The 27,346-nt window shown below is 33.1% G+C and overlaps 2 protein-coding genes across 3 annotated transcripts in view; one reads left to right on the top strand and one right to left on the bottom strand.

The window, feature by feature from the left end:
* The window catches only part of LOC128222015 (uncharacterized), a 38,697-nt gene extending 27,464 nt beyond the window's left edge, over positions 1-11,233 (bottom strand). The window contains exons 1-2 of the mRNA XM_052930756.1: positions 11,127-11,233; positions 3,567-3,800 (exon numbers count right to left, since the gene is read on the bottom strand). The gene's annotated coding sequence lies outside the window, so the exon portion shown is untranslated. The remainder of the gene's footprint in view (positions 1-3,566; positions 3,801-11,126) is intronic.
* A 183-nt stretch (positions 11,234-11,416) lies between these two features.
* On the top strand, positions 11,417-26,976 carry LOC128222229 (high mobility group protein 20A-like). Of its 2 annotated transcripts, none has more exons than XM_052931174.1 (12): positions 11,417-11,485; positions 14,616-14,705; positions 15,510-15,577; positions 18,196-18,230; positions 18,402-18,490; positions 19,428-19,542; positions 20,465-20,579; positions 20,993-21,097; positions 21,657-21,751; positions 22,640-22,760; positions 23,294-23,432; positions 26,664-26,976. In XM_052931174.1, exons 2-12 carry the CDS (start codon positions 14,623-14,625, stop codon positions 26,671-26,673), a joined length of 975 nt encoding a protein of 324 aa, XP_052787134.1. In that variant the 5' UTR covers positions 11,417-11,485; positions 14,616-14,622; the 3' UTR covers positions 26,674-26,976. The 2 variants fall into 2 exon arrangements, with proteins under 2 accessions (XP_052787134.1, XP_052787135.1); XM_052931175.1 differs by lacking the exon at positions 11,417-11,485 and adding an exon at positions 11,490-11,599.
* The last annotated feature ends 370 nt before the right edge of the window (positions 26,977-27,346 follow it).

The following is a 27,346-nucleotide window of genomic DNA, read 5'->3' as shown; positions in this document are numbered from 1 at the left end:
AACGCTTGCATGTAGTGTACACTATGAGATATAGAGGATTAAAATCACACCAGTGGTATTTTAACATGCAAACATTAAACTAGTTTTTTTTAAATGGATAAAAAAAACGAGCTGTATTTTTTGTGCGAGTAAAAAAAGTTTAAAAAAAATTCTATTGACTGACCACAAAATGTGAGATTCTATTTCTACAACAAATACTTATGTGCCAATTTACAGTGCTAAATACATAAAATGTTCTTATTATTAATAACGTACATTCACACTTATTAGATAGTTATTACACTAACTTACTAAGTTATACAATATATATCAAAAATATATAATGACCTTAATTCATGATGGCGATTTTTGATATACATGTAAATATGATTACTTGATAACTCACATAGCTTTTTCTAATACATAAAATTATAATGCAACAAATCACATTACATTATTCCAGTACAAAATTATGAATTAATTATTGATACACAAATCCATTAAGTGAAGTGCATTAAAAAAATCTTCAATTTCTGAGAAAATCTTTATACAACACAGACGCATTAAAACCACCCTAAATGACAACACTGCCAAAATCCAGTTTTTATCGATAAAAAATAATGCAGGACCTGATGCATTTCAGTATCGATTTTATATCAGCCATATTCCGCACACAACGTTGCGTAATTAATCAGCAGTTCTCCATATTGCCTAGCAGCTGATGGTATTTGACAGAGGCATTATATAAATATTTGATCGGGACATTTCTTTATTAATGGGGAAAGCCTAATCCTTGTATAGCACTTTTTGACTGATAACAGGACTGCTGTGTTTTTTATTTGATGTGTAACATATTTTACTGATAATCTCTAAGTTCATTAAGAATCTTTTCCAGAAACTTTTTTAGGTTTTAATAATTCCTGGGATTTCAGAAAGTTATGTAATATAACAGTCATAATTAAATTTAAAAAAGAAAAGAAAAAGATCTTATGAAAAAGGATGCATTGTTGTAGTTTATAGTTTGGATGAAACATGTTTGGATGGATTTAAACATTGTAGTATTATCCATGTCATCATATTTTTATTTGAATGTGTCAGTGATTTCCTTGCAAATTGAAAAAAAAAGTTGACCATTAGAAAAATACTAAATCAGGCCAAAATAGCTAATAAAATGAGAAATATACATGATTTTACTTATTTATATGCATACATTATGCTGCAAAAGAATAAGTCTTGTCAAGATTTTGTTTTTCCTTTAAAAAATTCATTGCTTTTTTATTCATGAACATAACCAGCATTTATCAAATTGGGAATGAAAAAGAAATTTTGGGGGAAAATGGACATTTTTTCAGAAGGGGTCCAACAGCCTTAACTCACTCAGAAGGCAGTAGATTGCACCACGAAAAAACACTGTGTGTATACGATTGAATCGCAGCTATTGTATGTAAATCTCTTATATATAGTTAATTTAATAATTAGTTAGCTATCTGGATTTCAAAATGAATGTGATCTAACAAAAAATCCAACATTTGAGTCTATGAAAGTTAAGTTTTTAATGAACATTCCTGATTTCTTTCAATAAATGTTGAGTGCCGCGATATGAAAAAAACAAACAATATTACTGCAATATAAAATCCAGAATATGAGCAAGCTCGGTAAACATTTTACCAGTGCAGGGCTTGGAGGGCTTTCAAGTGCTGATTTCAACAATTGAAGTTAATGAATGAATCAGTTTTGTGTACACATAACACTTTCATTGCCAAAGTACCAACTGTTCCCTATCAAATTCTAATCAGGCTCGAAAATTGGCTAATTATGCTGAAACTTGATCCATCTTTGTCCATTAATTGATAAATGATCAAAGTATCACTTACAATTTATTAATACAATTAAGCATGCAATATATGACTAAGTTCAGATCAGGGCTTCTTGAATAGCCACGTATAACACATCTTCTACAATAACGATGTCAAACTATACTTAAAGATGCACTCTTATTCCCAAATAAGATCTACCACAATAAATAATAGTGTTTTAAAATTCCCAAAAAGATGAATAAATGTCAAAAACTATGGTTTTTATGAAGGATAGTATCATACCTAGTTGAATTTGAAAGAAATATGCATAAAATACGGTAATCTACCTTATGAGTCTTAAAAGGAGACCACAGTTAATCTTTTAAAGCATTCACTATTTAATATTTTTGCGCTTTCTGCTATTAAATACACATTTACAATCTTGTTATATCAGTAACTAATATTTTCCATAAATGCATTATTTAGGAATTAGTTTTAATAGGTTCATCAGTCAAAATTTATGTTTGTTATACATGTATAATTATGTATTGATTTTGAAAGAAAAGAGTGTCACTTTAAAGTTGAGAAAAGCAAGTTCTAAAACGGAGTAATTTACCATCACTTTAAACACTGGTTCTTAGGAAATAGAATACTATGTTCCACTAAAGCCTATGCTATAAGGCGCGTTCACTGTTGACGGGAACCAACCATTGCTTTTAACAAACAGTCTCATTCAAATCGAGACTGCTACTTTATTCTTGCTAAATAGAGTACCAGGTAGCTTAATTAGTTTGTATTACATGCTTCAGAAATATTTCTTCCTTAACATTTTTTTTTTGAATATTTAAAACATTTCCAAATATGAAACCCTCTTGTTAGGCATTCCCTGCTTAATTGATCATGAATAGTTTATTTTCAAAATGAAGCACAAGTTACTAGATCCAGTGTGATTTTTCTGTCCAATTTACTGTCAAAATTTAGCCCTTTTATTCCCTGTGCTCAAACATATAATTAGTTCCATAATGTGAAACTAAAATTTCCAAGTCTTTATTTTTTATTCTTTTAACACAAAGTTTTGTTGTTTTTGTGGAGGAGTAAGTGTATTTATAAAGAAACAAATTTTATTACATTATATTATCTTTTCAGTCAGTTTTTTAAAGGGACTCCCTCGTGGTTTTGCGAAAGAGTTTTCCCTGTACTCCATATGAGAACACTTATTTTATCATTATTTTAATCTATGATTTAGAAATTGCAGAGAAAATATAATTAAAGTATAAAAATATTTCAGTTTTAGTGGAGTGTGAACCCACGCCAGTAAAAAAAACTATAGAAAACCGACAATTTAACCACTAGGTCAGAAGGTCTTATAGAAAAGAGATGGATATTTTGACCTTTTATATATACATTGATAACATCAAGTGATAATGTCAACCAGTCACACAACCACAAATCGCTAAAATCCGTTAGTATCTGTTATTGAAAATTGAAGTTTTAAAAGACGATATTTGGGCAAACATCAACCAAATATCAACATTTGCTGAACAGGGTTCCAGCTGCCGGTAACTTGGTTTTAACACTCCTAATGATTTGCCACACTTAATTTCCTAATAAAAAATAAGTGCATTTTAAAAACAATGATTGAACGTCACTTTAAAGCATTCTTGCTCATTTTTAGGCAAGAATGGAATTTCCAATTTATAGTCAAAATGACTCCTTTTTCCCAGGCCCTATTCCCGAAATCGTGTGAAAGAAATCCCACTGTCATCCATTTGCATACAAACAGCAACTTACCTAATTCCAACACTTGTAGATAATATTGCGCAAATCTCACTTTTCCTCTCCACAGCAAAAGAAAGTGTTTATTCTTAGATAATTCCACTGCTTCACTCTTACATGTACATGTAGCCTCTAACTAGTTCAACCCTCTTCCAAAAGTCTGCTAAATTCATCATGCTTATTCAATTTGCTCAGCACCAGCTTTTTTTCTGCTCTGGGAGATCCCTCCAGAAAGCTTCATGGAAGTTTCTGAAACCATACAAGAGAGGAAAACCATGAAAGAACCACCGATTTTAATTAATTTTCATTCCCCTAAGCCAAGAGTCAGACTCTAAGCCTTGGGACTTCTTTATGCCTAGGCCTAAAAAATAAAAAATAATGTTTGGTTAGGGTTACATCTTTTTCAAAAATAGGTAGGGTAGGTAGGCTTTTTTTTATTATTTTTTTTTTTTATTAGGCTTTATATAAGAATGTTATTTTCATCATTGGATAATGGTGTTAAAGTAATCTCCTGTATAAGCATTTAAGGTTTAAAACTACACATTGAAAAGCAATTAAAAAAAAAGATTTTTTTTTAGTTTTTCATTTGTTTTTCAAACTGACTATAAAAACGGTCGGCGCCTATTCCATAGGTAGGGTTGGGTAACCCGAACCAAATGTATTTTTTTTTAGGCCCTAGGCCAAAAAATAATTGTGTGGTTAGGTTTACAATTTGTCCAGAAACACATAGTGTAGGTACATAATTATAGGCTTTTCTTTTTTATCTTTTTATAAGGATTTAAGTGAATGTTACTTTCATCATTGTGAAATGGCGTTATGGTAATTTTCATTATTAAGCTTTAAAGGTTTTGCAAACTAACTACATATTTAAACACATGCTAAAAAATATTTTGTTTTTCATTTTTATATTTTTTTTAGCCAAAAGACTATAAAAACAGTTGGCTCGGCACCTTTTTCGTAAATAGAATCAGGTAACCCGAACCAAAATATTTCTTGTTTGGACTCGACATCGTGTGAGGATATTTCCTAAGGCTCTGAAGTCTCTGTAAGAAAGTGCACTTCAATAATTACATAACTGACTTGAAAACATGATACATTTTATTATTATTGTTACTGGAACATCTGGAACCTTAGAGGCACTAGCTCTAGGTCAGTCAAGGACTTAATTATGTTTAGTCATATTTATAATAGAGTCATTTTATTTATAAATTCCCTTTTTAAAGGGGCTGTACTTTGTATGATGAAATAGCGAAAAAAGAAGAAAATTGTCAAAAAACTGACATAAACTTGGTATCGATGTGTACAATGCATTGAGACTTACTCACTGAAGTACATGTACCGTTGTCCAGGGCTTTTTCTATAGTACCCACGGGTCCGACTATCGGACCCATTCCCAAAGCAAAATATAAAATATTTTTCCCAATCTTCAGAAAAAAAATCCCAAACCATTTTTTTTTAGAAATTATTTTTACCTGTACAGGTTCATTTTCAACATCCTAATAAATTATGTGATGTGAAGTTTTTTTGGTAATTGAACTCAGAAATTATTGATTTTCATCACATTCAGAGATATGAAATATTATCTGTCATGATTTATTGCAATAGATATTTACACCCCAAGGATTGATATTTCAGCCATTGTGGGTCTTTTAAAGGGAAAATAAACTAATATTAAATCATTTCCTAATTCACAGGCGACTAGACGGCTTTTTCTTTTCACTGTAAAATTTCCATTTTCACGACGCAAAATTTCCCAAAATGTCTAGGGTCTTTTTCCCAAAATGGGCAGAAAAAGCCCTGTTGTCACATAGTTTACAATTAATTTATTTTTCGCAGTTTTTCCGTATTTTTCCATTACCTAGTAGAATTCATTCCTTATGCGTGATTGGCTAGTCGATGTTATCACGTGATATTACCAAGTTAGGTATATAGCTTAAGTATTCCAACTGTATAGGGTAAGCCTTAGGGTAGCCCAGTGGATACAACACTGAACTGCAATTTTGGCGACACCGGTTCGAACCCGGTCTCCAACTCGATTTTTTATCATTACATTTTGGTATTTTTTTACAATTATGATTTCAAAGAGTAAATCATTTTATTAAATAATTGTCCTGAGATTCGTTACAGAAAAAAACTTTTTTGGTGCCAATCTGGTGTACAGTCCCTTTAATATTAATAACAAAGAAATGACAACAGTAATACAGATTTGATGCCTGTGTTAGTAAAATTATCTTATATTGTGTTTGAACCTTACTAAAGAACACTTTTCATGCAGGGCTTTTTCTGCCCATTTTGGGAAAAGACCCTATACATTTTGGGAAATTTTGCTTTGTGAAAATGCCGAAATTGGGAAATTTTACAGTTAAAAGAAAAAGCTGTCTAGTCTCCTGGGAAATAGGACATGATTTAATATTACCGTAGTAAGCCGTAGTTTATTTTCCCTTTAAAAGACCCAAAATGACTGAAATATCAATCCTTGGGGTGTAAATATCTATTGCAATAAATCATGACAGATAATATTTTATACTGATCTCTGAATGTGATGAAAATCAATGATTTCCAAGTTCAATTATCAAATAAACTTTACATCACATAATTTATTAGGTTGTTGAAAATAAACCAGTACAGGTTTTTTACAGGGTTTCTAAAAAAAACTTAAATTTTTTTGATTGGGATTTTTTTCTAAAGATTGGGAAAAATATCTTATATTTTGCTTTGGGAATGGGTCTGATAGTCGGACCCGTGGGTATTATAGAAAAAGCCCTGTCATGCATACAAATAAATTACTGTGGAACACAAATAAGTGTATCATATGTTCAGGGAAACTGTTTAAAATTGAATGGATCATTAAGTGGTCTATGACCCTGGAGATGCTAAAAAAAATAAGACTTAGAAATGAAGTCTTGTCCTAAACTGTGCTAGTGAATTAAGACTTAGAAATGAAGTATTATCCTAAACTACATGCTAGTGAAATAAGACTTAGAAATGAAGTCTTATCCTAAACTGTGCTAGAGAATGAAGACTTAGAAATGAAGCCTTATCCAATAAACTGTGATAGTGAAATAAGACTAAGAAATGAAGAATTATCCTAAACTTTGCTAGCGAAATAAGACTTAGAAATGAAATATTATCCTAAATTGTGCTAGCAATAAGACTAAGAAATGAAGTCTTATCCTAAACTTTGCTAGCAAAATAAGACTTAGAAATGAAGTATTATCCTAAACTTTGTTAGCTAAATAAGACTTAGAAATGAAGTCTTATCCTAAACTTTGCTAGCGAAATAAGACTTAGAAATGAAGTCTTGATCTGTGCTCTTAAAATTAGACTAAGAAATGTAGTCTCATCCTAAACTCTACTAGAGAAATAAGAAATGAAGTCTTGACCTAAACTATGCTAGAGAAATAAGAAATAAAGTCTTGACCTAAACTGTGCACGCGAAATTAGACTAATAAATGAAGTTTTATCCTTAACTGTACTAGAGAAATCAAAAATGAAGTATTTTCCTAAACTGTGCTATAGTATAGAAATATCAGACTAAGAAATATATTAAAGTCTTATCCTAACCTTTGCTAGATAAATAAGACTATGAAATACTCTTAAACGCAGCTTGAAAACAGGTGTTTTTTATATCCACAGTACATAAAGTTTAGGAAATGATTCCTGAGGCTGTATTCAATACGCAACTTAGATTAACCTTAAATTTAAGATTAGAAACTAAGTGTTTTGATTGGCCTGTATATATGTAGCTGAATGGAATCACTGAAGCATGTCTAAGGATAAGATCAGTATTGAATACTAGCCCTGGACAATATTTCACAACTTAAAAAAAATAATAGTGTTTTTTTAAATTATAAAGGGAAAGGGATGGAATCAAGGTTCAAATAGCATAATGACATACATCAATCATGTGTTTATAATGTTGTCTGTAACATGCATTAAGTGTTCTTACTACAGTATTAACTGCAAGTTAAGTATTGACACTGCAGGTGGTACAGAAGTCATGTATATTACTAATATCTGACAATGTTTATGGCTATTTGTTTTTTTAACCCTTTAGCGCATGTATACGAGATAGGCCGACATAGCTCATTACCAGATGTATACGCATTTGGCCGACCGTATCCATTACTGGATGTAAACGCATGGCCCGCATATTTCAATAGGGTCATTTCAATATTTCAATTTTGCATCTTTCTTTTTGTAAACAATATCCCGGATGTTTATAAAATTAAAGTTTAACCTTTTGTGTATTGATTTTCCCTTGAAAATATCGTCTGCTAAATTGAGAAGGTGTTTATACTCCCAATCGCAGGTGTGATATCCCATTGTGACGTAATAAGACCACGAGCTGATTCTAGGACATTTGCCCCCCCGGATGTTTGCCCCCCCCGGATGTTTGCCCCCCTTTTGGACCATGGCGGACATTTGCCCCCCCGCCGTTTTCGAGGGGGCGGACATTTGCCCCCCCGCCGTTTTCGAGGGGGCGGACATTTGCCCCCCCCCCCCCCGCCGTTTTCAAGGGGGCGGACATTTGCCCCCCCGGTTTTATAAGTTTATACCAAGATATTAAAAATATATTAATTTATAAAAAAAATGAACATTTTTTTCTTTAACTATTTGTTCAATTTACGTGCAAACTGCCAACCGATTTACACCAGTTTGTATGTTTGTCACTAATTACATATAAATACAGATTACACCGTTCAGGTCACACATGTGACGATGTAGGCTTAGGTAAGACAACAATGTAAATCCTTTTATAATATTTTTATTTCAAATCAGAAGTCATATAGCACATTTATAGCACTCATATATACAGCAAAAAATACGTTTCTGTTCTCTGAATGGTATGATAAGTAATTCACTAATCAAGATCAAAATAGCATATATAACCAAAATATAGGTTTGTCTAGAATATTACTTATATAACCGGGAGGGCAAATGTCCGCCCCATCGAAAATGGAGGGGGGGCAAATGTCCGCCCCCTCGAACATTGAGGGGGGGCAAATGTCCGCCCCCTCGAAAACGGCGGGGGGGCAAATGTCCGCCATGGTCCAAAAGGGGGGCAAACATCCGGGGGGGCAAATGTCCGGGGGGGCAAATGTCCGTATACCGGAATTTCCCCCAAATTCATTGATGCGTAAATCATTAAATATATTACGTCAGTTCAGTTTACCATTAAAATCAATTGAGATTATATTTACTTAAAGGTAATATTTTGTTTACAAACAAAAGAAACAATTAGTAAATGAGAAAATGATGGGTAAATTTTCTGTGAAGCTTATATAATGTCCATCATAGTTGGCTGTAAAATAGGTCATGTGCAAGCGTTTTGTTTGATCTAGATCTTTTTATTCATACCGGAAAATCATTTATCGGCTTTCTTTTTTTGTAAACAATTTTATGAGGGGGTAATAAAGTTAAACAGACACCTTGGACTGGATCTCTCAGCTGGATGACACCGGATATTCTTGACATATTTCTGTGTATTAATACACAAGAACATAAATTGTCGGCTTTTTAATCCAGATGGGTCTTTTTATGATAGGGGTAATAAAAATTAGATCGATCCCAGCATTTTATTACCCTTTGATTTAATGCAATTATGACATTTCAAAGAAATGTTACAAATCCATCTTGAAAATACATTCACAGCTGAAATAAAATAATTTAATATTTCATCATTGACACCATTTATTAGATAATTTAATTATCTATAAAAAATGAATTCACATAAAAAAGATTTGGACACAATTATTTGGAGTAACATTGATTTTAAGGTCATACTGCTGTATTCATTTTCTCATTTTCAAATATCCAGAAAAGTACCTATGCAGATAAGGACTGCTTATCAGTAAGATGGCTATTGACTGGGAGGTGTAATCTGGCCACTTGTCTATGTGCTAAAGGGTTAAAGGGACACGCGCATATTTTTGTAATATGCACTTTTGTTTGTTTGACCATTTATATAAGGTGTGTAAAAACTAAGACACTGATGGCTAGAATCAAGTGATTTTTTTCTACAATTTAGATATATGTATATATATATATATATATATATATATATATATATATATATATATATATATATATATATATATATATATATATATATATATATATATATCAAAGAGTAAAACAGATACAATATAAGTGTTTTCAGATGTATAACCTGCAAAACAAATTGGTGCCAAAACATGAGCAATCCCAATAAAAGGGTGAGTAATTTGTTAGTTTTAGTACTGATCTGTTAAAATACAGTAACTGTTACAGTTATTAAGTCCACATTTTTTCTTCACTCCCCGAATTTTGACATCCCCGACATAATATGTAGATCAATATGTTCCGCCTTTATGGTTGTAATTGTTAAAACAGTCTATTTTCTGAAGTTGGAATATGACATTAAATATAGAACGTCCAGTTTCACTAAGATTTTCTTGGTTCGGCCAATGTTTGAGTATAAGTCATAAAATCTAAGATAAGAAGATATGTTTCAGTATAGAATTTTCTTTAAACTTTCTTTCCAAAGTTTTTTTTTCATTTCCAATCTTTGTTATCATAAAGCAACAGAATAAACAGCACTCTTGAAGTCAATGTTTAAACAGATTTTATTGAGCTTAAGTATACAACATGTCAATATAAAAACATATTCCATACATCCAGCCTTGTGGGCTCTGCACTTGTAATCAATTCCGGCCTTACTAAAATTCAGAATTTTACATAGCAGGGCTTGTTAACAAATTTGATGCCAAGCAAAAGAATAAGAATAGGGCTTGTTCATCCAAAAGTCTAATTTCGATGACTGCTGTCAAATCGCAATCGTTCTTTAAGAATCTGACACAATGTGATTAAAAAAAAATGTGCCTCATTATAAAAACCAGCCTGTTAATAGTAGGTAAATTTATAATTGATATTAATATTGACCATTTTTTCAAAGTGGAGGCTATTTGACCAAAAGTGTGGGGGCTTTTAGACCAAAATGGGGACGTTTTTACTTGGGGGCTATTTGACCAAGGGGCTATTTCTATTTGACCAAGAGGCTATTTCTATTTGACCAAGGGGCTATTTCTATTTGACCAGGGGGCTATTTGACCAGGTTCCATTAGAATAATAAAAGCTCGACCTAAATGACCACTTAACGACTTATTTTCGTGATTTTAACCAAAACATTTTTTTGCTATGCCTTATGATTTTTTGTAGGGGCCTTCCAATTGGCCAAAAATCGTTTTTTTGTTTATTTAAAATCTGCCATAAAGTTGGTGACATTTAGACCAAACCAGTTTAGTTCCGACCATTGGTCTCCACAGTAAGACTGTAGCAGAGCTGAACGAAATTGCTTTAAATTAAGATAAATTTAGACACTTAATTAATATATTCATTGACAGTGGAGGACGACTACTTAAAAACACAAAACATGTCCATGACAGTATTGTTTTGTTTTTATTCCCAAGACTTATTATTTTGTTAATTGGATAATTTACCAAGTAAACGGTGATAAATTCAGCTTTGCTTCAGTTAATTATCATATTAATTACAAGAATTTACTAAATAAATAAAATGTAAGTATATTCATACCAAACTGAAGCCAAAAGGACGCTGTATGTGAGATATGCTTGTAATAAAATCAATACACAACCCTCTTTGTCATCACATTAACATTTCCGCAACACAGTGACCTAACAACACTTCCGGGTTATATCCTTCCAACTTCCGATAAATAGTTCTGTGTGAATTTCTTGCGTTTTATCATATGTTTTAAATATTTTTGACAATTATACAATTGAAGTGAAATATTATGGCTGGATTTTGAAAATTGAGTATAAAATTATTTGAATCTAAGTCAAACTTTATAACAGAACTATTTTCAACAGCGGTCAGATTATTACGCGATCGAGGCATTTCGCTATTTTTCATCTAATTTCGCTACCCCTCTGGTAAGTCAATGCAAAATGTAAACAAACACACATGTTCTACTGACCGGCAACTTGGTTATGATCATTTTAACTATTTTCGCAACCTAGTTATCATGACAGTCATCACAAGCAACGGTTCGTTCTAAGTGTCCGTCTCCAGCTTTCCCCCCATCCATTATATTATTATTGATAAAGTTTTAAAAATTCTTTTTTGCAAAAAACTGATTTAAAAAGCTTATCATAAAAACAAGAAATTAGAAAAATTAAAAACAAAAAGTTAGCCAGTACTGGTAGCACAGCTGTTGAGTATTTATCTAGGGACTGCTACAAGTAATTAACCATTGGACACTGCCAGTTATTGAAATGCAAATTAAACTAACGTGTGAGGAAAAGTGCACTATTGTGGAGCTCGAACCTATAACCCCCGGAACACTAGCATGGAACTAGCTAGACAGTTAGTTATTACCCACGCACACAACACTCCTCCCATTAACTTTTTTTAGGCCGACGGCAGTTTGTCGTTTTAATACTACTGCTATAACATTTCTTCCCTAATTTTTTAACTAGCTCGGACACGCTACCTTAAATTAATCTAGAAACCTATTCTCAGACTGCATTGTCTCAAAAATTAAGTATGAAATCAGTACACGCGATTAACAATGATTGCTTACAAAACCAAAATGCCTTATTTTACAGGACCAGTATACAAACCGCTTATAAACCAATCTCACAATATATATCAGTGAAACCCGCAGTCCTAATTGTATAGCTTGTACGAGGAATCAAACCATTGACCTTATTCCGTCTGTATCACAATGATTCAGGCTTACCTAAGAGGCCAAAATGAAACCCCACGGATGTCCGGGCCTTGAAACTTAGAAGCTGTAGTGCAATGCTTCACTTTAATTCTCCAGTAGTTCAGAACCTAAACAGTACAAAAAGATACTTCAAAGCTTCCCTATATATTAACTTGAAGTTCTCCCATCTGCATCAAAACATGAACTAACCATTTCTATGCCCTTTGGTGCTTATGTAATGTTCCTGGAATTATGTAGTTCGGAGATCGGAAAATAAACATTTCCGTTTAAGTGATATTTATAAAGTATTTATTTTTTTACGAGTTCCGCTGTTTTCAAATTACAACTTGGAAACTCACTAAACCGGATCTCCACAAAACCGGAATCCTCGGGATACCGGACTTTTTTCAGAGTTCCGGTTTTCCCCTTCTATTTTCAATGTAAAAAAATCCCTACAAAACCGGAACCCCGGAATTCCGGATACCGGACAAAAAATAGAGAAAATTTGTTAGTTTTCAACGTTATTTTACCTCACAAAACCGGACGTTTATTTGTTCAAACATGTCAAAATAATTTTGTGTATTAGGAATTTGCGAATTGCGTGTCACTTTGTTTTGACAGCCGGTGCGTCGTTAAATATTACACCTGTGATGTTGTGTTAACTTGATAATCGATAATGATGATTGCGCTGTGGATTGACTGTCGCGGGATAATCAAACGATAATCAAACTTGTGAAAAGAAAATTGATTGAAACATTAATTTGTTTGTTGCAGAAAATAATGAACTAGAAACGGTTATTTAGTGATCATTTTGGAGGGTTGTTTTATCTTAAAACTTCTATGATTGAATCAAATTAGAACGGTGCGTTAATTAAACTATCAAACATACTAAACAAGCATTAAATTACGCGAGTTGTTTTATTTCAAGACTTGGAAAAAATATGAATATAAAAACGCAGAAATGTTTAATTACGCTTATTACTTTTGCAAGTGCTTTAATCATGTCTCAACCTCCGTCTAAACGTCGGAGAATTGAACTGTCCCTAGAGGACAAAAGCCTTTAAAGGTTAACTCAGTTAATATTTTGAGTAAACTTACTCTGTACATCAAATCCTCGCTAAACTGGAATCCTCACTAAACTGGAAATTTTGCCCAGTCCGGACCTTGTCCGGTTTAGTGAGTTTCCACTGTACTTCTTTAAGATGATTTGTGTATTAAATATTAAAGTCATGGTCGTGTTGTATTGTTTCTGTTTGTGCGTTCTTGGTTTTTGGGATAATTAAACATTGATTCTTGAACCATAATAATTATTTCTCCGATCATTGGTTTTGTAAGCAATCATTGTTAATCACTTGTATATATATTACTAATTTCATACTTAATTTTTGAGACAATGCAGTCCGAGAATAGGTTTGTAGTTTAATTTAAGGCAGGGTGTCCGAGCTAGCTAGGGAAGAAACGTTACAAAATTACGTTACACTTTTATACTCTTAACATCATGTGACCAAAACGGAATGATCCATTTTAACCAACCCTATGGGTGAAACCATTATATATAACTTACATTACAGACTAGGGGTGTAAAGTTCATTAATCTTTAGAAAAAGTAGAAAACCATTATGAATATAACTTCTTTCGTATCAATTTATGAATTACTAGCTAAATTTAGACATTTAATACTAAAACTATAACACTAATATTAAATACATGAAAACATCCTAAAGAAGTAATAGCGATAATGGCAAAATCGTAAAAAATCAAACGTTACGTTTTATAATTTTCACTAAAACAGAAACGTTTATTTTCCTGGCTCCGAACTACATGATTCCAGGAACATAACACTGCCACCATTAGAGTAAATCTGGGAGGAAAACTTTGCACATTATGGGGCTCGAACTCCATACTGCCGAAACACTAGCACGAGGCTCTAACCAACAGAGCAACTGGTTCTAACCCACAGTCACACTACAGATGCATCATACATGTAGTAACTCCACTCGCTAAATGTGTGAAAATCAAGGATCAATATCCGATATCAGTTTACTTCTGTCACTGCATATGTTATTAAAATTTAACATTAAAAAGAGCTTTTTGGGTGAGAATTCTAAACTGATCCTTTCCGTAACCAGTTAATTTAAAAAAAAATAAGCAAACGTTTTTTTTGAATGCTTGTGAGAGAAAAAGTCTTTTTTGTCATTTTGATATTTTTCAATTTAGTAATTGAAATTTCTTGCACTGGGAACATAACAAAATGATGGCCCAAAATAAGCCCCGTTTGTACACAATTGCAGGTGAAGAGGTCTGTAGTTGCCTCATGTTATATCTCTTTCTTCAACTTTTTATGATTCTTTTAGGTGATGTATGGAGCTGTCTAACTTGAAGTTGCCGTTTACGTTTGAAGATGAGGCATCCAAGGAAAGCCATGACCTTAATGTGGATGGCAGGTTTGATCAAACTATTCAATAACACATGTTCAAGTTCATTTTTCATTTATCGAAATAAACAGAGAATTCAGACAAATTGGTTATTATTATTGCTATTGTTGAACTGCAGCTGAGCATGTATTCTCTGTCCTAAATATTGAATATCAAAAAGCTTTATTGAATCAAACCTTCTATTATGTGCTTTCCGGTGATTTTATGGAGATTTTTCAGTGAAAAATATGAATATTTTATTTTAACGGTAAAATATCATTATGATATTTTCACTGAATTGAAATTTTTACCCGCTCCCAATTCCAAATCAAGCATCAGCTGGCACATGAACTTTCTGAAAAATTACATTAAATGTCATATAATATTATATAACAAAAAGAATAATTGTTGGTTTTAGTGTAAGATCAATGTATATTTCACCTCATGAAGACCAAAAGCAAATATTTTACTTGTAGCTTCGTCACTTGTGAAATATAGCTTTTGGTGCTGACTTGGTGTATTTCGATTTTACACTGAAACAAATCAAAGGAAACTACAACAGGTCAATGTAGATATTTATGTTTGACAGTTTCAGATACACATATCCATGTGGCTCGGAATCATGAAAATAAGCAAAAATTACTAATTACAATATGATTTCTTTTGTATGTCATTATAAATTCTTGCTTGCATTACTTGCATTACTTTATGTATAAAAGTAATGCTTAAAGACAGTAAGTACAAGAATCACATATTCCCACATTTTTTGTGTTTACATATCATGTATATCTTGTACCATTATTTACAATCATTAATTTCTGCATGTGTTTTCAGTTTTGTGAGTACAGATGCCACGTTTATTCAGCCACATCCTGTTCCCGCCCCAGATATGACAGTGGATGGTAATAAAACTATTACGATCGTAGCTTATTGACTTATTGCTCTTTTAGGGGCATCACCTAGTGAATACTTGTTAGCTCATTTAATAGTTTTATTTTAAGGAAAAATGTCGAGGTTTTATCACAGCCTTGGGTGTGTTTTGGACATACATGCCATATGAAAAATCCCCCGGAATTTCGATCCATCCCCCGGTCTCCTGGCGGGAGGTAAAAATCCCCCGGAATTTCGATCCATCCCCCGGTCTCCCGGCGGGGGAAAAAGATCCCCCGGAATTTAAAAAAAAAAAAAAAAAAATTTTTTTTTAATTTTTTTATAGATTTTACATCAGGCAATAATGACAAAGTAAAACCACAGTATGTGAGTGAAATTGAATGTAAAGAAACAACTCCTCAAGGGTAAAATTACTGTTTAAAAAAGTTAAAAAAGATAAATGCCAAAAGGAAACCTTAACAACAAGTGATCATTTAATTTAAAGTAATGATCAAAGGCAAAGAAATATTACCGGTACTATTTTGAAAAAGGAAGAAATTAATAATATTCATTCCATTCTCTTAGTGTCTGAACGTCATCATAGCTGATAGTATAAAGCAGACTTTTTTTAAAAGACTTTGGAGGAAGGTAAATTTAATTTACAGTATTACAGTATGACATGACAGTGTATCATAAGAATATGATAAATCATGACATAAAATAATTCTGTATAATGAAAAAGTTAGAGGTTTTCATAGCAAAATATATGTGAATACATATTTTCGTACTTGCGTCTAAAAATACTTTGAAATTTTGCCAACTTAAACCTGCTAAAAAAATCCCCCTGAATACTACCAAAATCCCCCTAAATTTCAGCCTTTCTGAACAAATCCCCCTGAATGGTCTCCAGAAAATATGGCATGTATGGTTTTGGAGGGTGTCGGTGTCATTGTGAAAACTTTTTATCACTGGATGTAGCTAAAAAATGTTTAAGATATTCAAATGAAACTTGGTACACATGTTTCCAGAGACTAAACACACCTTTTTAGCAAGGACCATGTCTCTGGCTGAAATAATTGGTGAGGAATGCCTCTCTTTATTTGAAAAACAAAAAAAAACAGTGGAGTGTTGTCTCATTTCACAGCATTGTTGTATTTAACATTCCATTACTTTCTTGTAAAATTTATGCTGGACGGGGAATGGGTCTTCCCTTGTAGTGCCAATGCTCTAACAACTTCTCGATGATCAGATTTTGATTTTTGTTCTGAGCTATTGCATTTTACACAACTCATAGTCCTTGATTGGACAGGGGATGGTAATGTTTTGTTGTCTTTATGTCTCTCATGTGTGTTGGAATTAGGTGGAGCAAACTTCAACCTTGTATAAGAAAAGTCTTCTCTTTGTATTTTGAACTTATTACCAATACTAGTAATACTACACACTTTCTATTACTTTCTATTACTAAGCTATTGTGTCACTTTTGATCCATACTATTTTATGTTCATATGTATGTGTCTAGATAGGATAAATTCTCTGTCATATTTTCAATGAGAGAATTGCTCCCATTTGTCCAAAACTGGTGAGAGAATTTTAATTTCTGTGAGATTTTTAATAAGAAATGAATGAAAACATGACAGTTTGTGAGGTTTTCAGAATGCTTCTGATATTGTAGATGCTTATTAAATTTAAATTGAAACCTAGGTTAACAATGTGTAGCAAAAAGGCTAGACAACAAGTGAGTTGACGATATTGGCGATAAAATTTTATTAGACATAGACAGATAAGTCAACAGGAAACTGTAATTCAATAGACATCAAGAGAGGCCATAGGCGATGACAACTACACTGTAATTTGATTTTGAAAAATTGAAAAGGCACATAGTACACAAACTGTGAGCAAGTGCAAGTTTATCTCGCATTAATTTATTTTCAAAGAGATTTTGACAATTTTATGCAAAAAATCCCGAAAAACGCTTACTAGAATTATTCCTGGTCTACATCATATTTATGCCCTACTTCGAAGAAGAGGGGGGATATATTGCTTTGCACATGCTGGTCGGTCAGTCGGTTGACCAAAGCTTGTCCCTGTGATTACTGAAAATTCATGGATGTTTGGTCATCAAACCTGACATGAAGGTTGGACCTGAACAGTAGATGACCCCTATCGATTTTGGGGATCATCAGGTTAAGGTTAAATGCACATTGACCTTGAATGATAAAAGGTTGTCCGAGTGATAACTCGACAATGGCCCTCAAATTTGACTTGGAGGCTGGGTCTGACCAGTAGATGACCCCTATTGATGTTAGAGGTCATCAGGTCAAAGGTCAAGGTCATATTGACCTTGAACCCAAACTGGAAGTTTGGTCATCAAATTTGACATGAAGGTTGGGCCAGACCAGTAGATGACCCCTATTGCCTCAAAGGCATCCAATGTCTATGAGAAATCAGCATCAGTCATTAAGGTCCTTGCATATTTCATTCAATTGTCCAAATAATCCTGACAACATCGCGCTCAGGGGGGCCATAATGTTTGACAAACATCTTTTGTTCTGTTTGTATCAACGTTGTTGGAAAAATATTCTGATTCACAGCAATAGAGCTGTAGTACATGACTGTTGTAAGTGATATATATATCTTTCATTATTTCCAGAGTCGTCAGCCAGCACAGTCACACAACAAACAGAGGTAATCCATTCTCTTGACAGAATACCAATAGGCCAAAAAACTGCTTGTAATGCCCCAAAACTTTACAGTTAATACACGTGTAATTAAATTGGACAGCACCAAAAATTAAGTTCCATACTACGAACAGTAATGGATCACACTATTGATAAAGTGTTTGTGTACACTTTCCAGAAACGAAAGGGCGGTTGGCCAAAAGGCAAGAAAAGAAAAAAAGCCAAGGACACCAATGCCCCAAAACAGCCTCTCTCTGGATATATTAGGTAAGTAATGTTTTCTTTCAATCAAGGGTGCATTAGCTTATCTGTTTTATGTTTAGGTATTTGTGATAGGCAGTGGTATCTTGAAAAAAACTAACTTGGGCGGAAAACCGGTAACTTAATTTTATTTCCAAGATATTTAAATGAAACTTGGTACACATGTTTCCAGAAAAAGTACATTACTTTTCAAGCAAGGTCCATAACTCTGGTTTGTATATTTGTTGAGTTATGCCCCTTTCCTAGTGAACAAATTGTGTAGAATTACCATAGTTTCAGTTTCATTGTAGCAATTTTACATTGTTAAACTCATTTGATTTTAAAACTACACTCTCACAGATTGAATGTTTTGACAACTTTTTTTTTTTTGTCTTGAAATGAGCCAATTTTTGAGAAAATCCATTGAAACCAGTTATATAAGACTGCTGACAAAAAATAAGATCGCAGATTTTTATATTTGAGTTCAAATATTAATGTTTTATGCATTTTTCTTAAACAGTTAGTAACAATTTAATTAAGCTATAGAACATTAATTTTTGAACGGAAATATGCAAATCTGTGATCTGATCTTTTGTTAGCAATCCTTTATCATTGGTTTGTGGATATTTGAGCAAAAATTTGCTCTTTGCACGACAAAAAATTATTTTTTGGTAAAAATGGTATAACTGTGAGAGGGCAGCTTTAATAATAAAAACCAAAAAACATGATTTGTGTACTGATAAAATAAACATTAACTATATGTTGGTGCTTCTTTTACTGATTCAGATGATTTAAGATAATAATGCATTAAAATGAAATTAAATAATAATATTGTGCGTCTTAACTGAAATTCCTCATCTTGGCAATATATATTTGGTAGTCTCTCATTAATAAGATCACTATTGCCCTTAAAATAAATTTTGTGTTAAAAAATATATATGCCTTTCAAGAGTCTCTGTTTTAGATTTGTGAATGAAAGAAGGGAGCGAGTTCGCCAAGAAAATCCCGGAATGACGTTTGCTGTAATGACCCGCATGCTTGGATCAGAGTGGACGAAACTACCCCAACATGAAAAACAGGTTGGAAATTATATAAATCACTGAAATACACATGAATCAATATATTGTTCTCATTTTAAGATATCCGGCCCCAATATCACGAAAATACTGAGGTCAGATCTTTATCTCAATCGCAACTTGTTTGTTTTATAAAATAGCATCAAAGGTTGTTGAAAATCATATATGTTTTTACCCAATTTTAAAAGCAATACAATTTATTGTATTTTAACAATAACTCGAGTATACTCTTTGCCCAATTATTAGTTTTCTTTGAAATATATTGACAAATTCCTTTTATCAACACATTCTATCAAGATTTTGAAGCAAATTTTTTTTTTTTTGGTAAATTTATAGGTTGAGGTTTGACTCAAGTATATTTGTGATATTTTGTCCAGATGTTTAATTGCTTGAGTTGAAGGTGCCTGATGACCTCGTCATTTCAAAGGAGAGAGGAAGAATGATTGTATTAAATTGTACTCAATGAACTGTTACAAACAAGCGTTTTGGCATAGAAAGATTGCAAAAACCCAGTTCACATCTGATTTCAATGAAATAAAGAGCAATTATACAAAGTGCAGAAACTCTTTCTATAATGTATTTTGAATCATTCATTTTATACATTAGTTATCAACAAGCATTGCACTTTCAAATGATACCAAAGTTTGAAGGGGTCATCAGGCACAAGTTAAATTAAACATCATTGCCAAAGCATGATAAAATTACAAGCTTCTTTGAACATCAGATACCTTAATGAAAGTTGTATTTGCGACCTGATGCAACAATTATTAGCAAAAGTTAAGCCTCATGAAATTGAGGAAATCTACATTTTATGTGGCAAAATGTCTGTCCGGAACTTTTCGATTTCAGAAATACCTGAAGGGCAAGGATAGTTATAAGTGGGCGATGGAAGTTTATCAGTAAATTGACTTTGTTCCGATTTCAGAAATACTTGGAGGATGCAGAGCGAGACAAGGAGAGATTTAATCGGGAGATGGAGGCTTATCAGAAAACCGATGCTTTTCGACAGTTTAAACAGCAGCAGGAAAAAATGGCAAAGTGTAAGTACTGCAATCATAATACTAGGTAAATTAAGGCTTGAAAGAACATTTATGGTAAAACATTGAACAATGAATGATTTGACAAATATTAATCACTTAATTGAGATGGATAGCTATTAATGGTGCACAATTTACGATTATGCAAAAAAGAAATTAATAATTTTAAAAAATCAATTTGTTTAAATTGAAAGCTTTAAAACCACACATTCCCAAGTAAAAAATTGCTAACATATTGCTAATCTTTTTTTCATCTGTACACAAATTATATGCTCTGTTTGTTTTGATGAACAAAGTCAAAGGAGTTAAACATGACAATGCATAAAAATAATAATTAAAAATTTACATCAACCTATTTTGTGTAGCAATTAGATAAGAAATGTATTAAAACAAGAAAACATATTGTTTTGTTACAGTGGAGATGGAGAAGGAGAGCTCTGGTGTGGAAGATGAGGACGATCAAGACTCTGGAACATTTGAGGTGCCTATATTTACTGAGGAGTTCCTCGATCATAATAAAGGTTTGTATATGTTTGGTTTTACTGGGAGTGGTTTAATGATTGAGGTGCCTATATTTACTGAGGAGTTCCTCGATCATAATAAAGGTTTGTATATGTTTGGTTTTACTGGGAGTGGTTCAATGATTGAGGTGCCTATATTTACTGAGGAGTTCCTCGATCATAATAAAGGTTTGTATATGTTTGGTTTTACTGGGAGTGGTTTAATGATTGAGGTGCCTATATTTATTGAGGAGTTCCTGGATCATAATAAAGGTTTGTATATGTTTGGTTTTACTGGGAGTGGTTCAATGATTGAGGTGCCTATATTTACTGAGGAGTTCCTCGATCATAATAAAGGTTTGTATATGTTTGGTTTTAGTGGGAGTGGTTCAATGATTGAGGTGCCTATATTTACTGAGGAGTTCCTCGATCATAATAAAGGTTTGTATATGTTTGGTTTTACCTGAGTGATAAATGATATTTGATAAGGAATTCTCTGATCATTATAACAGTTTAATTTATCTTGGAGCGCCACTTATTTAATTGAATAATTTGATGATTTACGATTCTATATTTATAGCGAGGGAGTCTGAATTGCGACAGCTACGAAAACAGACGACCGAGTTAGAGGAGCAGAATGCTATACTTGGAAAACACATAGACAACATGAAACAGGTTGGTACTGATTCAAATCAGATTTTTAACTAGGCTATTCTAAGAATAAGGAAGCTTAAGACTAGTACTGAATAACTTCAATTAGTGTTTAAATTTTGCGTCGAAAATTTGTTTATAGGGAGAGTTTATGGAGACCTTTCATGGGATTGCATTTGGGGTCTCTAGGGTCAAAGTCACTGTTACTAAAAATTAGAAAACGGTTGGTACTGAAAACTTAAGTTAGGGTTGACTACTTGCGACCAAACTTGGTATATTGAAAGAATTTATGGAGACCTTTCATGGGATTGCGTTTGGTGTCCCTAGGGTCAAGGTCATTGCTACTAAAATTAGATAACTGTTTGGTACTCAATAACTTTAGTTAGGATAGCCATATTGTGACCAAATTTGGTATAAAGGAAGAGTTTATGGAGGCCGATTTGGAATGTGTTTGGGGCCCCTAGGGTCAAGGTCACTGTTACTTAAAATAGAAAACAGTTTGGTACTGAATTACTTTAGTTAGTGTTGTCATATTGTGAGCAAATTGTGTATGTAGAAAGCGTTTATGGAGAACTTCCATGGGATTGCAATTAGGGCCCCTAGGATCAAGGTCAGGGTGACTGTTAACTTTAAATAGAAAAAAAGGGGAAACTGAATCTCCCAATGAAGGCTGAAGTTCTTCCATTGAAAACCTAGTTTTGACGCATTGCAACATTTCTTGTGTACTTTTTACTTTTTATGTATTTTAATGCTTTTGATAGGCGCTGCGCATATTACATCATTATTGTATTCATTTCTAAGAGAAAGCAGCATATAGTCGAGCATGCTGTCCTACGACTTGTTAATTGTCTAACTCTTGTTAATTTCCATACCAAATGGTACTACATGTATTATATTATTTGTATTATACAGGCAATAGACAAGTTACAAATGGAAGCAATACAACAAAGAAACAATAACATGGCGTTACAGGGTCACCTTGACGCACTGAGGCAGACACTCACGGCTAACTTTAGTAGCATACCCCTCCCAGGTAGGATTGTATCTAGAAGTTACACATGGTACAGTTTTGCTATTTATATGATAATTTTTAGTAGAATTCTTTTCCCAGGTAGATGTATTGGACAAACCATGTTGAGATTGTCTGATTTTTCAAAAACCAAACGGGGTAATGTGACAACCTTGTTGTCTGTGGTTCCATCTGAGTTTTAGTCCAAAAACTTTAACATTAACAAATAATGTTCAAGTTATTTGAAAGAAAAATGGTAGACATCTTGAGAAACAATATGCACATGTCAAGCAAGGCTTAAATGAACATAATTTTTGAAAAGAGTCATATTTTCACTCCGCATCCCTTTTGTTAATTGATCTTGTCATGTGATCAATATTTACTAATTTTGTGATCTACACCTCTTTAAATAGTTTATAATTCTAATCATGATGAAATGTAGACACCCCAGGTGTAAACCTAAATAGGGACTTGTTTTGGATACTTCAGGAAACACCGGATCAGAAAAGTGGGTTTTAAAAAAAAGTAAAATAAAACAATGTGGAATATATTTGCAGGTTCGAATGAAGTTCCAACAATTGAGACAATAGATAATTACATGGCTCGGTTACATACTGTCATTCTGGAACAGCCCCAGAAAAATGATAAACTCATCACTCAAGTGCGAGATATTGTCGGAAGACTAAATATTGACAGGTAAGTAGTCCTCGAGTTTGACTCTTGGTTAAACAAGCTTGAGCCAAAAAGATGGTTCGGTAAGAACAGTTAGTGTTTCCTCCGGGGTTGCAAAGGGGCATTGTCATTTCGGTCTGAAGGGGCACTTCCATTCTGCGTCATCAATAATTCTATCCATCAAAAGGTAGTGGTTAGCACATACTCTTCCTGCCAAAATGTCACAGGTACAATTCTCATTCAGGGTCCGTATTTCATGTACTTCTTATACTTATCCTGTGGCATGCCTCAGTGATTCCAATGATTTAATTGGGCGGTAAATTTTACAGTCCAATGATTCACTTTATTTAATTGGGCGGTAAATTCTACAGTCCAATGATTCACTTCATTTAATTGGGCGGTTAATTTTACAGTCCAATGATTCACTTTATTTAATTGGGCGGTAAATTTTACAGTCCAATGATTCACTTTATTTAATTGGGCGGTAAATTTTACAGTCCAATGATTCACTTTATTTAATTGGGCGGTTAATTTTACAGTCCAATCAAAACACCGGAATTCTACACTTAAGTTTAAGATAGTTATAATATTGAATATGGCGCCTTGGCTTTGGTTGTTAGAACCACGGCTGACAAGTGGATTTCCTCTGTGGGGGTACTCCATTTCAGTCCACTATAAAAATGCACCCATGTGATAAATATAATGACGTTAAAATTGTTTTATAATCATTGGCTCGATTGTTCAGAACTTTGTTAAAGTTAACAACATTGTTTACATCATCACTGTTAACTTTCAGATCAGTTACCACTCTGGCAGTTTAATGGGCACACATGTTATCTGTTTTTTTTAATAAGATCTGAGACAAATGTTTCTGCTGTGCTTGATTATATTTAAATATGTCCGCACATATTCCGCTATTTTTTATTAAAAAGTTAACAACGATTTTTTTTAATCACGCTGTTATCTTTTACCAAAGTTCTGACTTATAAGCCCAATGTCAAATAATCAATTTTAAGGATTCAGACCCACAAATAAGCTAGTTCTTTTATCCTAATATTAACCGCAATACTAGATTTTGATGCCATAGAATTTTGGTATCTTTTAAAAGGTTTAAGCTTGCTGATTACTCATTATGTAAATCAAATTACAGCAAGTTTATGATGCAAATCAGTTATTACAGTTAATTGTGAAATCATTTATATTCGTTGGCATGAAATTTCTTGGTTTGCAGAAAAATTACAATTTCGTGGGTACTTGAAAAAAAATAATCGAAACTGCAATCGTCCTAGATCGTCTGCATTATCTCCACGCGCTGGCCCCTGATTTCTGTCTTCTACGTCACTCCGTTTATGACACTCGCTTAAGTGGTATGACATGCCAATTAGTGCATATTCCCATGTCAATTATCGATTTAATTTGAAATTAAGGTCTTAAAAGAAGATGTACCCTGATCATAAATACAGATAGGTGAAGCTATTAAATGCCAATTAAGAATTTTGCAAACTGTGAAGACACCAAGTATATTGAACGCGTGTTTTGTACATTGTCACGTTTGGTGCTCAGTAGCCTACAATATGTAATCGATTAATTATTTCATTAAAGAAAGAAATCGAGAACCGACACTCATCACCCACATCTTGTAAACCTGGAGATTTTCATGAACAGCTCACACGTGATTCTGTCATTTGGTTCATAAAAAAACACATTTAAATGATTTTGTTTATAATTTGTTAAATACAGATAAAAATAATATATGAACAAAACAAATATAGTAAGATGTACAGTGAGACGGACATTTCCGCTGTATACTGCAACGAATAAACTAAATATGTACATAACATAACTGAAAAAATGAATAAAGGGTCTATATTTCGTGGGATCTTGAATTCGTGGACCTACGAAAACCAATAATATTAATGCCCCATGAACATTAATGATTTCACAGTATAGGTATATTTTCTCTTTATTTCAATGGAAATTGGACATAAAATAACCTATATTCCATCGTTGAAAGCAAAATTTATCATTATAATTTATAAAATATTACCATTATATTTTTGGTAATGGTTTTCTTTTCCTGCACAATATAGAGTCACTAGGCATAACAAACTGTCATATAACTAAGTTGCCTTAACCCCCAAAAGGGTCATTGTCTATTGCCTCTCAGAAATGTTCACATATACTGGGCCCCAATTTCTTGAGCTTAAGAAGCTTATTTGAATTAGCCAAAGTACATACTTATAGTGATTTTTCATAAATGAAAATTGTTTTTTTGTGATAATCGTAACAGTAATTCCTATCGAAAGTATTAAAACTCTTAAAGGAGTGTATAAAAAGCAAAATATTGGAGTAAAAAAATAAGTGAGTTTAGCTTAGGTAATCCTGTTATAAGGGACTTAAGAAGTTTCGAGAAATTTGGGCCCCTGTTTTTTTCCCAGGAAGCAGACTTTGGACCGATTGTTCAGACCTTTGTTTAACCCTTGAGCTGCAGATGGCGATTTTAAAGGCTTTGCAAACAGCTTGGAACCAGACCAGACGCCGAGTAACTCGGCGCCTGGTCAGGTTCCAAGCTGTTTGCCACTCAGTCAATATATCCCCAAAGTTTTAAGTAAATTGAAAGAAATTTAGAATAAACCAGACGACATTTTTGAGCAGACAACAATTTACCCAGCATGCAAAGGGTTATGGTTAACAACGTTGTTGTTATACAACAATATTCTATGATGTGCTCATCATTTTAAATTTAAATTAAACAAGTACAGCTAAAACAGTTGGCACAAAATTTGTGAGATGTACTGTACATCAAAATAATGTCCATGAAAGTTCCAAAGCAATTAAGGATTTGAATGTTAACAAATACAACTTAAACAATGTTCTAAAGAATCTGCCCTTTATCCAATATCGGCTTATTTAAAACGTTGTCACTGTCGGTAATTAGAAATTCAATCTTCATGGGGTTTTCCCAAGAATCAAGAGCACATGGGAATATACTGTTCTGCAAATTTGTTTACTTCTTGGTTAAGTAATTCCTAGCTGGTGATGGTAAAATTACCTATTACAGTAAGTGTCAGACTAAAAATATAGATAAACACTTACATGTCATTCAGTTTTAATATTTAAAGCGGAAAAATAGGTTACTTAATACTAATTTGTTATTATATGATTGTGAAGGCAGCTGAGCGGCCATGAGGAAGTACCCACAACCTCAGACTCTTCGGTGACAAGAAAACTTAATTATTTTCTTTTCTATTTCAGTTCCAGTTAACCCTCGGAGTGATGCTAGCACTTTGCCAAAGAATTACTGCCAAAAAACTTAGCCAGCTGATGGAACAGATACCTTAGTCCAGCTAATTGGACCAATACATGCTGTGCAAGCATTGGAGGGATATGGAGTTGATTGAACTGAATCTGATTTGTATTGATTTATACATACTTGAAGTTGTTCACATAATGTTATGGTTTGATAACACGTTTGTGATTATTAAGAGTAAGTCGTGCTCTTTATTGTAGGTTGAATTATTACTTCACATAAGTTTAGTTAATGTTCTTAACAAACGTTAATAAAAGTAGTAAGACATATGTGTTGCTTTTTGCTCTTGCATTTTGAAGAACGGTATCAATACCTGTAAGGTGTATGGTTTTTGTGTGCAGAAATTATATGAGAATCGAGATATAGTAAAATAATTGTGCCACAATTTTATGTCTGTACTATATAAAGTCCCTAGCTTTTTAAAGGCCAAGATCACACACTTTGTTCAATTTGTGCTGAGATTGTAAATGTTACTGCAACAGATTCAAATGCATTACAAATGAACTCTGTTTCAAAGCTGGGACCAATATCATACTCCCAGATTGAGGTGATGTATTGCACAACAGATTTTAAATCAGGACTCTTGAAGGTCATTTAGAGGTCACACCCTTAAGAAGTTCTTTACTGA

The sequence above is a fragment of the Mya arenaria genome, chromosome 16, assembly GCF_026914265.1.
Source record: "Mya arenaria isolate MELC-2E11 chromosome 16, ASM2691426v1".
Lineage (NCBI taxonomy): Eukaryota > Metazoa > Mollusca > Bivalvia > Myida > Myidae > Mya > Mya arenaria.
This window is presented reverse-complemented; position numbering and strand designations above follow the sequence as displayed.